Source organism: Solea senegalensis, linkage group LG4, assembly GCF_019176455.1.
Source record: "Solea senegalensis isolate Sse05_10M linkage group LG4, IFAPA_SoseM_1, whole genome shotgun sequence".
Taxonomy (NCBI): Eukaryota; Metazoa; Chordata; class Actinopteri; order Pleuronectiformes; family Soleidae; genus Solea; species Solea senegalensis.
The window spans coordinates 19,266,696-19,282,328 of record NC_058024.1 but is presented as its reverse complement, the minus strand read 5'-3'; the positions used below and the strand labels follow the sequence as shown (position 1 = coordinate 19,282,328).

The 15,633-nt window shown below is 38.2% G+C and overlaps 1 protein-coding gene across 1 annotated transcript in view; it reads right to left on the bottom strand.

Annotated features, from left to right (window-relative positions):
• stab1 (stabilin 1) overlaps positions 1-15,633 on the bottom strand; it is a 55,473-nt gene that overhangs the window by 11,935 nt on the left and 27,905 nt on the right. Inside the window, exons 41-59 of the mRNA XM_044023355.1 lie at positions 15,525-15,570; positions 14,146-14,225; positions 13,942-14,067; positions 13,035-13,108; positions 11,316-11,387; positions 10,039-10,158; positions 9,906-9,953; positions 9,187-9,267; positions 8,856-9,002; positions 8,003-8,137; positions 7,865-7,924; positions 7,534-7,710; positions 7,239-7,328; positions 6,642-6,788; positions 5,612-5,668; positions 5,359-5,512; positions 4,381-4,530; positions 589-693; positions 274-390 (exon numbers count right to left, since the gene is read on the bottom strand). Of these exons, the coding sequence (XP_043879290.1) occupies positions 274-390; positions 589-693; positions 4,381-4,530; positions 5,359-5,512; positions 5,612-5,668; positions 6,642-6,788; positions 7,239-7,328; positions 7,534-7,710; positions 7,865-7,924; positions 8,003-8,137; positions 8,856-9,002; positions 9,187-9,267; positions 9,906-9,953; positions 10,039-10,158; positions 11,316-11,387; positions 13,035-13,108; positions 13,942-14,067; positions 14,146-14,225; positions 15,525-15,570 (1,986 nt within the window). The remainder of the gene's footprint in view (positions 1-273; positions 391-588; positions 694-4,380; positions 4,531-5,358; positions 5,513-5,611; positions 5,669-6,641; positions 6,789-7,238; positions 7,329-7,533; positions 7,711-7,864; positions 7,925-8,002; positions 8,138-8,855; positions 9,003-9,186; positions 9,268-9,905; positions 9,954-10,038; positions 10,159-11,315; positions 11,388-13,034; positions 13,109-13,941; positions 14,068-14,145; positions 14,226-15,524; positions 15,571-15,633) is intronic.

Genomic DNA, 15,633 nt, shown 5'->3' with positions numbered 1-15,633 from the left:
ATGTGTTAATTGATTCAGGTTGAGTTTGCAGCAACTTCACAGTAATCTCAACAGCTCCCCGGTTGTGGTTGCTTAGTAACAACAGATACGATATATGTATATATATATATATACATACACAGTATATGTGAATTTAAACAAACTCAAATTTAGACTTTGAAGCTTTGAAGGCTCTATCATAATTCCTGGCTTCATTCTGGTTATTCTGGTCACTATCATTGTATAGACAAATGACAACAGTGAGTCATTATGTCTGGGTGATGAATCACTCACGTGGCACTGGACTGCAGAATGTGCCATTTCCCTGAAACCCAGTTTTGCACACACACCCAACACCTTGCACACAGTCCGCCTGTGCATGGCACTGCCGGCACTCCTCTGGGATCGAGCCTAAACAAACAGATGTACAGTTAGTCGAACAGGAAAGGTGTATACCTTATAACATCCAGAGGTTGATATAAGCAACTTGTCAATGAATAACAATCTGGAGAAAGTTTGAACATTTGCTGACAATTGGAAAATACAGAATAAAGATCCTGGATTCATGTTTAATGTATTCAAATCCTTTCATTCAAAAGCAACACGTACCAATTTTATTCTGGCAGTCATTGCCCTCCCAGCCCAGATTACACACACACTGTCCAGAGCCGTCAATGCCATCATCACACCTTCCCTGCTTCCCACAGCCACAGACTGAGAGAGACAAAAACATCCACTTTAATAAGTGACTGATGATTTCAAATAATCTAAAAAAGACAGTTAAGATAGAAGAGGTATGTACTCTTATAGCTTGTATGGAAATTGTACTTTTTTTGTTTTGGTGAACATGGTAAAAAAGGTGATCATGAGTGATAATGACTGTAGAAGCTGTATTCACATTGCAACAAATAGGTCTAGCTCACAAACTGTGTCAGATATCATATATTGATATGAGGCATATCACAGTGTAACAGATGTCTGGGGATCTTTGGTGATATGATGGATGTAATGAAAAAGGATTTGACAACAGAGGCATGTAATCAGACTCTATGATGTTGCTCTTATTTTGAAAATGTGTCAAAACAAAATAAAATTAAGCTTCTGTGCTGATATGGCTAAAACTATATCATTGTTTGTATTTTTTGTAACCTAAACATATTTTAGTAACAGTTGCACTGACCAGTACAGTATATTTAACATCATTTCAAGTTGTATTTTTGACTGGTGGTTTGCAGACTAAGTTCACAGCAGCCTCACACACTGACAAATTTACCCAAAATTTCAGAAAATATTCACCACAGCTCACATTCATCAGATTCACGACAGCTGTTAATATTTGGGTGTTTCTAAATGAAGACAGCTGGCAGGTTTGTCCTGAGCAGGAAGCATACCCAGCTGTGTGATGGTGAGTGTGGAGTGTCACCATGGCAACAGACTGCTGGTGAGATGATGAGGTGACACATCTTTTTGGGGGGTGAGAAGGGATGTGGGTTTAAAGCCGAGATTAAGTGATTATATTATCAACTATTTTGATAACTGTTGATGATTTCAGTTATTTTTTTAGCTTCTCCTATTTGGCCTGTTGGTTGGTTTTCTATGCTTTTTGATTTTTTTGGTCTATTGGTCAGACAATGCCAGCAAATTCAAGACATCTATGGTTTTTTTTTGAAACATTCCACATAACTTTTACTGTTTTTTTGTTAGTTAGTTTAATTTTTTAATTTTTCATTAGGTGTTGAACAAAGGGCTAGAGTGTAGGTTTAGTGGCATCTAGGGGTGAAGTTGCATATTGGCAACCAATGAAATACCTTTTTTTTGCATAAACAGTACAACATGGATTCCATGGATTCCATCGAAGATGACCCACTTTGGTATAAAGGGCTCATTCTAAGGTAATGAAGACATACTTCTTAATTTTCAGGTAATAATACATTAACAAAAACATAATTTATTAATATTGTATTACATTTTTGTTGATGGATTATACACTCTGGACCTTTAATAAAAATCTTGAGCAGTTACTTTGAAAATCAGTTTAGTATCAATTCCGTCAACAGCACAAAGCTGCTGGAATTTCTAAGAAATATTCTGAACAATGAGTGCATGAGCTGACTATGGCGACAAACTGAGGCAATGGTCAAGTTTATACTTTTCATAATTTTTATCTAAAGACAATTAGGTAAATGACTTAACCTTGAAAAACTGAGTGCAAATAGATGGCGGATGCAACAGATGGTCACAGCAAATATTGATTTACCCAGGCTGATTTTACAGATGAGTCCAATTACACTGTGTGTGTGTATATCTTTTCTGGCATAAACACAGACCCTGTCAGGACCAGTAGTCCTTATTTCTGAGGAACTATAGATTTAGGGTTAGGCATTGACTGTTTGTGGTTATGGTTAGGGACAATAGTTCATTTAGGGTGTCCAAATGAATAGAAAACAAAGCAGTGTCTCCAGAAGAATAGCTGTGTGAATCAGGAAGGAAGGAATTAATATATACACTACAATGGGAGGGCATCACTGATGTACATGTACAGTGGGTACGGAAAATCTTCAGACCCCTTTAAATTTTTCACTCTTTGTTTCATTGTAGCCATTTGCTAAAATCAAAAAAGTTCATTTTATTTCTCATTAATGTACACTCAGCACCCCACCTTGACATAAAAAAAACTGAAATATAGAAATTTTTGCAAATGTATTAAAAAAGAAAAACTGAAATATCACATGGTCATAAGTATTCAGACCCTTTGCTGTGACACTCATATTTAACTCACATGCTGTCCATTTCTTCTGATTGTCCTTGAGATGGTTCTGCTCCTTCATTGGAGTCCAGCTGTGTTTAATTAAACTGATTGGACTTGATTAGGAAAGGCACACACCTGTCTATATAAGACCTTACAGCTCACAGTGCATGTCAGAGCAAATGAGAATCATGAGGTCAAAGAAACTGCCCAAGGAGCTCAGAGACAGAATTGTGGCAAGGCACAGATCAGGCCATGGTTACAAAATAATTTATGCAGCACTCAAGGTTCCTAAGAGCACAGTGGCCTCCATTATCCTTAAATGGAAGAAGTTTGGGATGACCAGAACTCTTCCTAGACCTGGCCGTCCAGCTAAACTGAGCCATCGTGGGAGAAGAGCCTTGGTGAGAGAGGTAAAGAAGAACCCAAAGATCACTGTGGCTGAGCTCCAGAGATGCAGCAGGAAGATGGGAGAAAGTTCCACAAAGTCAACTATCACTGCAGCAGAGTGGCCTGACGGAAGCCTCTCCTCAGTGCAAGAAATATGAAAGCCCGCATATAGTTTGCCAAAAAACACATGAAGGACTCTATGAGAGAAATAAGATTCTCTGGTCTGATGAGACCAAGATTGAACTTTTGGGCATTAATTCTAAGTGGTATGTGTGGAGAAAACCAAGCACTGCTCATCACCTGCCCAATACAATCCCAACAGTGAAGCATGGTGGTGGCAGCATCATGCTATGGGGTGTTTTTCAGCTGCAAGGACATGACAACTGGTTGCAATTGAAGGAAAGATGAATGTGGCCAAGTACAGCGATATCCTGGAAGAAAACCTCAGGACCTCAGTGCTCAGGACCTCAGACTGGGCCGAAGGTTCACCTTCCAACAAGACAATGACCCTAAGCACACAGCTAAAATAATGAAGGAGTGGCTTCGGAACAACTCTGTGACCATTCTTGACTGGCCCAGCCAGAGCCCTGACCTAAGCCAATTGAGGATCTCTGGAGAGACCTGAAAATGGCTGTCCACCAACCTTCACCATCCAACCAGACAGAACTGGAGAGGATCTGTAAGGAAGAATGGCAGAGGATCCCCAAATCCAGGTGTGAAAAACTTGTTGCATCATTCCCAAGAAGACTCATGGCTGTACTAGCTCAAAAGGGTGCTTCTACTCAATACTGAGCAAAGGGTCTGAATACTTATGACCATGTGATATTTCAGTTTTTCTTTTTTAATCTGTTTTTTTTCTGTCAAGATGGGGTGCTGAGTGTACATTAATGAGACATAAAATTAACTGATTTTAGAAAATGGCTGCAATGAAACAAAGAGTGAAAGATTTAAAGGGGTCTGAATACTTTCCGTAACCACTGTATTTGTCCTATTGCCCAACCATAATAGCTAGCATTTGCCTAATACATGGGCCTCCTCAGAAAGCAATCACAATTTAAAGTTATCATGGCCACAGGGTTAGGTGTTCTGCCTTTTCAGAGACTCACATCAAGCAAATAAACCTTCACTCACTTGATTACCATTTTCTATAAGCCATAGCAATGGTTTCATTTTCAATAACCTATCTTGAAGTAACCCATGCTGTCTGTAGCAATAAACCTTTGCACATGCACGCAAATAAATAGTTGTTCTAGTTTCTGATGTACCTGTGCAGTTTGTTCCATAGAAGCCAGTGTCACACCGATCACAAGCATTTCCTCTAAAGCCTGTGAGGCACCTGCAGCTTCCTGAACCTTCCCTACCATCATAACAGGTCCCGTGGTTGCTACAGGGAGCCTCCACACCACCTGGACAGACTGACACAGTGAGGGAAGAAGTAGAGTCAAAAGACAATCGGAACAATGGCTGATAATGTAGTTTACTGATACCAAATTAATAAATGACACCTCATTTTGTTAAATTAAAGTTAAAAAGGAGGGGGAGGCTGCAGGGGCATGCCCATCTCTATGTTTGAACGACAACAGCTGGAGGGTCAGTGTTTGGTGTTACATCTAAAGGAACAAGAAACAAAGAAAATAAACTTGCTTGGTAGTTAAAAGTCATAGACAGGACATGTTGCTTGTAGAGTACCATGTTATACAACCAAAGGTGTTCTATCTTCTCATACTAAACTACATGACATGCCTCAAGTCATGATAATATGCTCAGCTGTTGACTAGATTTCCAAAAAAAAAATCTGCCACAGAGTATGATTTTGAATAATTTTGTTGATCCCCTGACCTTTCTTCTACAGTAGCACCACCAGGTAGACATTTCATGCACATGAGAACTAACTAAACACTTGCATTTCTGTAAAAGTCTCCCGGGTTGCTTGCCAAAGCGCAAAAACTGCAAACTGATTCAAGAGTAATGTTCCAAACAGGGGCTAGACAGATAGCACAAACATTTACCCAACTTAGCTTCCCATGTATTGCTTATGTTTGTTTCCCCTTCCTCTGAAATGCATAATACAATTGATACAAATATACAAGTGACACACTAGGACCACACTTGGCACAATCTTTACATTTTTAGTAAGTATGAACACTGTGGCTTCTAGATGTTAGAGTGTTGGTGGTCCCTGAGGGCTTGATGAATTGAATATCTAACAACAGGAGCTTTTACTTTCTTCCTTTCTTCCTTACCATGACAGTCTCGGCTATAGTGGTTTTTGCAGCACTTCTGGGTCCAGGAAGGAAATAGACAAATTCTCTTGCACCCCATTCTGTCATAGCGACTCGAAAAACCCCAACGAGGGTAGCTTCTGGAGCGAAATTTCACACAAGGCACTGTTGTCCCCTGGTATGAATGAAAAAGCATTCATGACATTTATCTCTACACAGAGTGCATTATGTATTGTACTAGTTTCAAATGTCTTTGCAGAAAGGTGGATCATACCGTGTCAATGTGACGGGAGGAGCATGCTGGAGGGATGGGGCAATTTCCACAGCGCCCCTGAGACAATTTAAGACAGAAAGCCTCAGTCCATTTACCAACACAATAAGAGTAGAAAGGATATTTGTATGGATAAAGTCTTGAACCACTGTCACGAGAAACAATAGCAGTACTGGCAGAAGCCAAAGGCCAGTCACACCATTAAAAGCTAAATTCATCCACAAACTCCTATGAAACATTTTGTTCTAGAAGTGCTGAGACATACATATGGATGAATCACAGGGTCATGTAAAATTGACCTTTTACACGATATTTTTTGATATATTTATTTTTTGCTATTTTAGTCCATCACTGCATCATATTGCATCACTGGAGCACCTTTCATCAATAGCTACAATATGTTTACATGTGCAAAATGTCTTCATTCCGAGAAAACGTTCCGATTGGAATTTACAATGCCATGGTTTACATGGACGAAAAATAAATGACCCGATTGTGTTGTGCTTACACATGCATCAAGCATTCAGTCAGAATAAACTATGAGCAGTGTTGGATAATTCTCCAGAATTAGAAGCAGAAGAGGAAGCTTCACTTCCACTTCTGTAGTAAACAAACACTGCACGTGTCTGCTCGTCCCCTCGCTGTCCACTATCCGTCTAATTTTCTTCCTCTTCTGCGTCAGTGACTTTCATGTCCATATTGGATCAGAGTTTTTGGATTGGCATGTTTACATGACATATTGGCCATGTTAAAAAACGTTTGGACACCCCTGAGCAAGGCTTTATGACTCACTGCAGCTAGCCACAAGGGGGCTATTCATACATTCACTTTGGGAGAGCTGTAATGTCATCTATCATGCACAGTCTATGGCAGAGACCGTTGCAGATCCATGAGTATGTTTTTTCTATTTTGAGGCTATGCTAGCAGTATGAAAACCAGATCACAGCAGACTATCCTGGCAAAACAAGTACAAGAGCTTCCATAGTGAGTAGACAAGCAGCTGCTAAAAATGAAAAGTATTAGCACAACTTACATGTGTTGTTTTGTTTTCGATGCCGTCACAGTATGCTCCCAGGCCGGGTGGCTCCAGCAATTGGTCGATCCCATAAGCTATGCCCTCTTTGAAGATCATGTAGCGCTCCACAACCTTGGCTGCATTGTCATTAATCACGATAGCCCCCTGAAAAGACACACACACACACACATATTCAATTTGTGATTTTTTACATTAATTTCTTATCATTAGTAGATATCACATTATTAATTTTTTTCCAAAACTGTAATACACCATACCTTTTTATTATAAATATATACATATATACTCTATATATATGTGTGTGTGTGTATATATATATATATATATATATATATATATATATACATATACATATATATGTATATATATATATATATATATATATATATATATATATATATATATATGTACATATATATATATACATATATATATGTACATATCTATAATTAAAACAAAACACTTGTGTTGTTTTTTTTGTTTAATGAGCCCAACAGCAGTTTTGACAGATACCACCAGGTGTTAGCATCAACATCCACAATGATGATGAAACCATGTTCTCTTTTTGGTTTGTGGCAATACGTATTGTCTCACCACCAAGGCCTTGTCACAACTGTACGTGAGGGTGGATCCGTGCATGGTGCGTAATGTCCTGAAAGTACTTGGCCTACTGACACCCATCACCTGCACACACACATACACACAAACCACACAAAATCATGCTGAGAATCAAAGTATTATTTCAGTATATTAATTCTATATTTTTGCATTTGCAACAAATAACGTTTATGAGCTATTTATGTCTTCTGCAGTAGATTGATTTACATTAACTTCAAAAGCATTCTTCTTCAAAACCTAAAATGACTGCCTTGCAGTTGCAGTTCCCTACCCTTGAGTCGCGTATTATATGAGCCTTCACTGTAGAAGCCAGTTGTTCTTGATGGTCAGGGCTAGAGAGCCAACGCTGTCTTTCAGCGGGCAGGGAGTTGATGGCTGCGTCTGTGGGCCAGAACATGGTGAACGGCTGGTGGGCGGGCATCTGGACCATAGGGAGTAACCCTGCATCCTACAGAGTTGACAGTACAGAGGAAGTCAAAACATTTTTGCCAGTGGTGAAGAGATAAATGAATGAGGTGGAGGACTGCAGAGTGAGAATCAAGTGTAGCAGAAGAAAGGTAAGAGGTGGTGGAAGAAGGTGCAGGAAGACAAACATGTTTTACCTCCAAGAGTTTGTAGAAGCGGCTGTAGCCATAAAACGTAGCTGCTGATGTGAAGTTCATCTACACAGAGAAAGAGGAGCAGGTGGTCACAGTGCCCGTCAGTTAAATCTAAAAAATCATCAATAATTTAAAACAAACCCTGTCAGAATTGAGGCGTGGTCTGTCCTGCAGCCTGTAGGGTGTCAATAGTGTGTCAATGTGGTGAATGAGTCCATTGGCTGCTGTATAATCACTCTTCACAATCCTTGATCGGTTGTTGACCCAGACTGAACCCTGCAGTAGGAGAAACAGGTGTGGAGAGACAGACAGATAAGACATGACATGGTAGAAGACGTAGAAGTGAAGAGGGAGACAGATCTATTTTACTGATCAGTGTCAACAGTCGTCTATATTTGGATTTACAGCAGCAACAGTAGATTGCCATAAATGCACATCACATAACAGACACAAGCACACAACAGAGAGGACACCATAAAAAATATATAACATACATAATACATAATATAGCTTTGTTTTTTTTGTTTTTGTTTTTTGTTGAGATTAAACAGTTTAGAAATACTCAAACCAGCAAGTCTGGAGAAAAAAAACAAATCAAAAAAGGCACAATTTTATTCATGCAATGGATTATGGCCAGAGTCAAATTAGCGCACTTTTGTTTTTGCTCAAATTTTTCCCTGAAAAGAAGTACAACATTTAAGATATTATATACTGTACGCAAACAAAGGGCCTATTTCTCTCAAATTTGGTTCAAATTTGTTAGAATCTCAATTAACGAGCACTACACCTTTGAGATTATTAAGATGCTGGGTAAAGAGGATGAGTATTGTTCAGGTCACAATAAAAGGCCACTATAAAATGTGCGATTTACTGTTGCTTCATTGAGCTGATGATGAATATTCTGTGTTATTCAGTCCATCGCCTGTTTGTCCACCACCAGTAAGTCTTTGAAAAGGCAACATCATGGCAAAAAGTGTGTGTTACTGTGAGTTACCTGTTGAAAGCTGAAGTGCAGCATGTGTCCCAACAAGGAAACAGCACTCCCAGCTGTTTTTAGATCATTAATGGACAAACGCTCACAGGAGACAATATGGTTATAGACCAGGTCATCGAGACGACCAGATGACTTCCATTCATAAACCTACACACACACACACACACACACACACACACACACACACAATGTACATGTGCATTAGCTTTGCATTAGTTATGCATTCCAGATGTATACTAATCTATTATTTTTATAGATTTGACATTAAAACATAGACTGTTACAATGTTAAAATTATTGCTGCATTAATAACGTACAAACACTATACTCACAGTGGACATGTTGTTGGTTTCTGATACAGGGACAAAGACAGTGAATGGTCCATCACCAAAATCAATATTAACTTGCGATAGCTGTGGAACAGTAAAAAACAAAATAAACTTAAGTGATGGTGAGTATGTATTACTAAAAGAATTAACTAAAGCCCATGAGCCTTTTAACCAAACCCTTCAAAACAAGTAAGAGAAACATCTCAAACTCATAAAGAAACACTGACTCCCTTTCCTTTTTTTGCCAAGGATGATGCATTTTAGGCCACAAATATTAGTTCTTGTCTTTGTTTGATTAAAAAAAATTTTGATTTTGGTGATGATACAGAGTCAAGATTCTTTCAAAATCAACTGTTAACCTTGTGAAAATGGGGAGTGTATTGGCATTATAGGCTTGGCAGAGGTTTGGGTTTGTATTCTCTGAGTGTTTTTTCATTTTCTTTCATGTCATTTTCATGAGGGTCAGTTGCCATGATATTGCAATGATTGTGCTTTGTTTGTGTTGTTTATTTCTTTTGTTTTTATCAATTTATTATATTTCTTTATAAACCAATAAAAAGAACTTGAAAAGAAAAGAAAGAAAGAAAAGTTACGCACTACAGTTTTATATTAAGGTGCAGAAAAAGTTTAAAAACCTGAGTTGAAAAGTGCTCCGTGTCTCTGAATTGGAAGTAAAGTAAAATATAATTATTATCTTGTCTTTTTAAATGACAGCAACTCACCTCCAACATTCTTTGGTAGAATTGGTTCTCTGTCTGTCGGGACACCTCCTGTAAGACAGACAAACAACACAACTTCCTGTGAAGGGTGGAGGTGGAGCAGAGAAAAGAGAGACAAATGAGAGATCACACTCACTTGGTAGACCTGTCCCCTGCAATCATAGCCATCACCGATGTGGCTGCCAAAGCAGGTGCAGTTCTTTTGGCCCTGACCCCTGTACTCACACCTAGCATACTTACTGCAGCCACCGTTATTCTGCAGAATACACAAGAACAAAAGCTGCTGATACAGGACAGAAATCAACAGCCATGAAATATTTCTTCAGATTTGTTATATCAATGACAATGATGTGATTATGAAAGTGATCTGTTAGCACACATCTTAGTCAGACTAACCCTACAAACACCCTACATCTATGTCTATGTGACCAAAATGTTTGCTTTAAGCTCATCTTAAAGCAATTAATCTCTCATTAGTTTCCAATATACTTTGAAATCCGCCTCATGTCCTGATAGGAATTAAGTTGCTTAGGGGGAAAAAAGCTGTAGTAGGTGTCTGGAAAAGGTTGTAAAATCAAGCTAGACAGTAACCAATTCAACTGATACATTACACCCCTCCTCTATCTTTTCATCAAAGCTCCACCCTAAAAACACAGAACACACACCTGAAGCCAAGTGGAGGAGAGAGAATTGTGAGGGCAGCTTCATTTATACTGCATCAAGTCTGAATCACTTGCAGTAAACAAAAAAACTAGGGCTGCAACAATTAATCGATTAGTCGATTATTAATCAATTACTACATTTATTATCAACTATTTTAATTGATTAATCGGCTCCCTGATTTTCCAGTGGCTTCAGTGTGAATATTTTCAGTTTTCAGTTTTGTTTGCTCCATATAAGAAACAAAACATTAAGAATTTGGAACAAAACATCATAATTTCAAGGACTGCAAAACACCCAGCAACATTTAATGACATTTTAATGGACCAAATAATTGATCAATTCATTTAGAAAATATCAAAGAAATTGATCGATTGTGAAAATAATTGTAAGTTGCAGCCCTACACCTAACATTATTATATTAAACCTCACAGGTAGGCAGGTTGGTGAGTGACAGGTATGCCAGCGCATCAATCCATTAGGTCCAACATAAATAATTGTGCATGTTTATAACAGTACATAATAAACATAAAAAGTATGTATTACAGTACAGCTACAGACACCATCTTTTCCACCCAGAAATTTAATTAATGGATACAACCAGGATGTAAACAAAACATATTAACAGATTAAAGTTCCTAATGAAGGTACCTGCTTAATGCAACATACTGTCTAGTCCTCCTGAGAAAACACTTCAGGTATTCAAGTAAAAGAGGAAAACAAAAAATCACACAATAAAAAAAAGACACATACAAATCTGCAGGGGTTGACAGGATAACAGAATCTTCCTGAACCTTGAAAGCCCATCTGACACTTGCAGGATGTCTGGAGAGGAGAGCAGAGAAGACAAAGAATACATTCATTAAATCAATCTGTGTCACTCTGCCTACTCATGCACTGTCAGTTTAATCAAGTTTAAATCAAGAAATTATTTCTTATTTACTCCTTCTAAAAATCATTTCACATCATTGGAAATAACATAAGTTTATATTTTGTGCTTCAACAAGACTTACACCATGGGTACAATATTAACAAATAATGACAGTGGTGCCTTCAAGAGGGTTGAGTTAATCTACTGATGACATCTGAAAGCTAAATGGCATTTCCAGACAGCCAAACAACACACAGTACATTTTCATCATTCCTGAATGTCTGGGCTGCTGCTATACCAGTAGGTAATCATATACTCATGCCACTGGACTGTTGAAAGATGCTCCACACAAGTATCAATCATAAATGTTTTAAAATGCATGCGAATCATACAAAAACAGCTTGCATCCGTTAAATATTACTATTTATTGCAACATCCACCAGCAGATGACACCACCAGCACCAAAGACTTAGGAATCTATGGACAAGCCCTGTGCCAGCTCAATGAAAAATAAACTTTTAGTGAAGTCTTCTTGACTTCCCTCCCAGACATTCAACAGTGAGCGGCTACAAATACAGCTGCAGTGCCAAGTTCATTTAACCTCCTGTCAGTGTCTCCCTGTCCTCTCCTGTACTGTATTTTAATGCAGCCGCCTTAACGATAGTTGTTTTAATATACATATTCCTCACTTTTTGTTGTCAGTGCAATAAATGAAATATAAATAGTCATTCAAATATGGTCCATAAACTCAACATGTTAACTAGCATTCCCAAGCCGCTGTACCATGGTTGTAAAAGTTTTATTATTTAATGCGTTGTTCTCACATGATTATACATATACTGGTTAATGTCCACAGCTGCACCATGAGCAGGACTATACAGTATATGCATTAAAATGAATAAGGAGGGGAAGGTTTGAAGCAAGAGAAGGTCATCCTTAAATGATCTACTCCACGGTACCCTGAACTTAGAGAGTGGATTACATCATTGTTTTCCCTGCACACAAAAACACCAGCATTGTTAGATTTAAACACTCTAGAGGCCAATGAGGAAAAGGCCATCTGGCTAGAGGGCTAAACCAGAGAGAAAAAAATGTGTCAACAAGTTAAATTAGCCTCAGGTGGATAAACTTCATAACTAGCAGAAATGGAGGCCAGAACAATAAATATGATACAAGAAGAAACCTCCACAGACTGTTTGAGCTTTACTACTGTGACTCCTCCTGAAAGTGAGGTGGAACTGAAACCATTAAATCAAGGTTGACTAAATGTTGTATCATATCTAACATTCTGTCAGGAACACACAGACAATGCAGGAAACCCCTGTACAAGAGTGAGCCCAAGCAAGATATTGAATATTATTTTAAACTTAAAATCTGAGTCTGTTAGATTTAAATCTGACTCTAATCTAGAAAGGTGGAGGCTGGAGTGAAGGTGGCAAAGGTTTGCCAGCCACAACAGTGTGAGGCAGCATTGTTGTAGCAGGGTTGAACTGCCTTGGTGTGAGAGTGCATGTGATTGGAGCATGACAAGTAGATTGCAGCCAGGGCATATAACTACCGTGTAGTGACTCATAATTTACTGATGTATAGTGTTGTCTTACAATGTTGGGGCCTGCTCTGATGCAGTCTGCAGACTTGTGGCAGCCTCCATTGTTGACCAGACAGCCATCTATCTCTGTGAACATGAACAAAATACATTTTTATGACATACACAACTTGTTGAAGCTTTGGAATTGTTATCTCCACCTCTTTGGTGGAGAGACAAACAATTTGTTTGTCTGACTACCTGTCATCATTTTAGTGATTTGGACGCAAATCTAGATTCAGGATTTTTTTTAAAAAACAATTGTTAACCTTGAGCAATAAGAGAGTATTGCTCTGTATAGTTTGTGGGCAAATTTTCTCATTTTAAGGTGTATTACTTTCCTCTGATAGAGCAAAAACTGTAATTCCCCATCTTCTAACTCATGAGTAAGTAGTTGAAGTCTCCAAAAATTTCAGTTTTACTACAAAATTGGATCTGGACACCATAAATGGTCAACTCATGTACATGATGGAGGCATCAACTGAAACTCTTTCTCATTCACTTTTTACAGACCCATTATTTGCCATAGCTGGGAGTGTGCCATGTCAGACACTGAGAAATGTTAAATTTTCCAAGTGCCAGCCAAAGCGGTGGGCAATTATATCACATTTTGCAAATGTAACAAGTGCAAACCAATCTAATCATTTTTATGCATTTAGCTCAAACACTTCACAGCCTAAACAGAGCTCTCGAACAAGGTTGTTCTCCCTATTGCCATTATGTTTTGTCAGAAAAAGTGCACCCAACATTTGTTGACATGCAAAATGTTAATAATAATAATTATAATAATAATAATAATAATAATAATAATAATAATAATAATGATAATATTGTAAATCTTTTCCACGTCTTGGAAAGATGTCAGGAATTTCACCCGGGGTGGTTTGGTGTGAGATCAGGAGTCAGGAGTCAGGAAAACAAACCAAGACAGATGACACCGTCTCCGGTGTAGCCCTTTCTACAGGTACAGGTCCTCTCTCCTGCTGATATTTTCATACAGACAGCAAGCTGTGAGCATCCACCATTAGACCTGCTGCACAAATCCAGCTCTGGGAATCAAAGGGAAAGCATAATCAGATTTCATATACTGTATGTATGAGGTACATACAGTGTGCATGTGTTTTTACCTTTGCAGTGGGTTCCATTGCCTTCATATCCAGCTGCACACACACAAGCAGCAGCTGTGCCTTTTGGCCCCGTTACACAGCTACAACAAAGCACAAACTGTTCAACAGTGAGGTAACACATTACCACTGAATCTGAATCTACTACTGATGATTTCTGTTGTCTGTGAAGAATTTGCCTTCTCACACTGTGTCTGGTGATGTTCTAAATTTTTCATTGATCCTACTTATAAATATGATGTTTTTGGATATTTATGAGCTGGTTTTAATGATTTATAATCACAATCTCCATATTAGGCTAAAAAAAAAAAACAGTTTGTGGTATGTGATATTTATAAAATGATATGAAAAATATTGGAATTAGAAAATCTTAAATAAAATATAATCGATGAGATGATAGCAGCTTTTAAATTTTTGCAAAAAATAAGAGAAACTCTATTCCACATAATATATCTGGTGCAACACCTCAAACTAATGTTAAGTATTAAAGTTCCCAGCAGGCAGCATTTGCTGGAAAATGTGTTGTTTTTGAGTTTCATTTGCAGGTTATGAAAAAAAACCAAACACATTTGCTCTCATTAGATGAGCACAGACATGCAACTGTATCATACAGAACAAATGACCTGAGACAATCTGTCTCTGAAACTATTATTGTGTTTATTGTCCAACTATTTTGATTTCTTTGCAACAGAAAAACTTTTATTTGTATGCATCCAGCATCAGAAAAGCCCTGTATACAGAGTAGGTGCAACAGACCAGCCAATAGGAGCAGCCACTCTCGTTCTTAGAAATGCCCTGTGATTGGTCAAAGTCTCCTGTCACTCACTGAACTTCCCTATAATCAGATTGGTTAAAAGCAGCTGTGACTTTAGTTGTTAGGTGCAGAAGTGTCATTCTTACTCAGATGACTTGATTTCCATTATACTGAAAGATGATAATGGAGTTATTAATCAACAAAGCCAAATTATTCTTAATTAGCAAAGATTCTACCTTCTTTACGTTTGAGCAGATTAATCAAGTTTAAAAGCTTCCCTAGTGTTGTCAGAAAGGATTTTAGTCCTTTGAGCTGTTATATTGGATAGCAATACATACATAAAATACAGTTACACCCAATGCACTGGCCAGTGAGTTTAACTGACAAGACTGTACTCAGGTCATTCTTAGTGTCAAAGAGTCAACTAATGCATGATGGTATTTGGCTCTTAGTTAGTGACTACCATGACCTTCTGTTCTGTTGCATTGCTTATGTGATAATTAGGGACTCTTAAATGAAGTGAACCTTTTCAACCAGGTCTTTCTTTCATTCCCATATAATCTGGCATCTGATCCACATTACAGACTTAGACACACCACTCAGCTAGAGGCACAACAACATGACTTACTTGGCATTCTCATCACACACACCACCACACGCGTCATCCTTGATCTCTGAGACAGACAGACACGCACACACAATTTTCAGTTAAAAAAACAAGCACAAACGATAGAAGG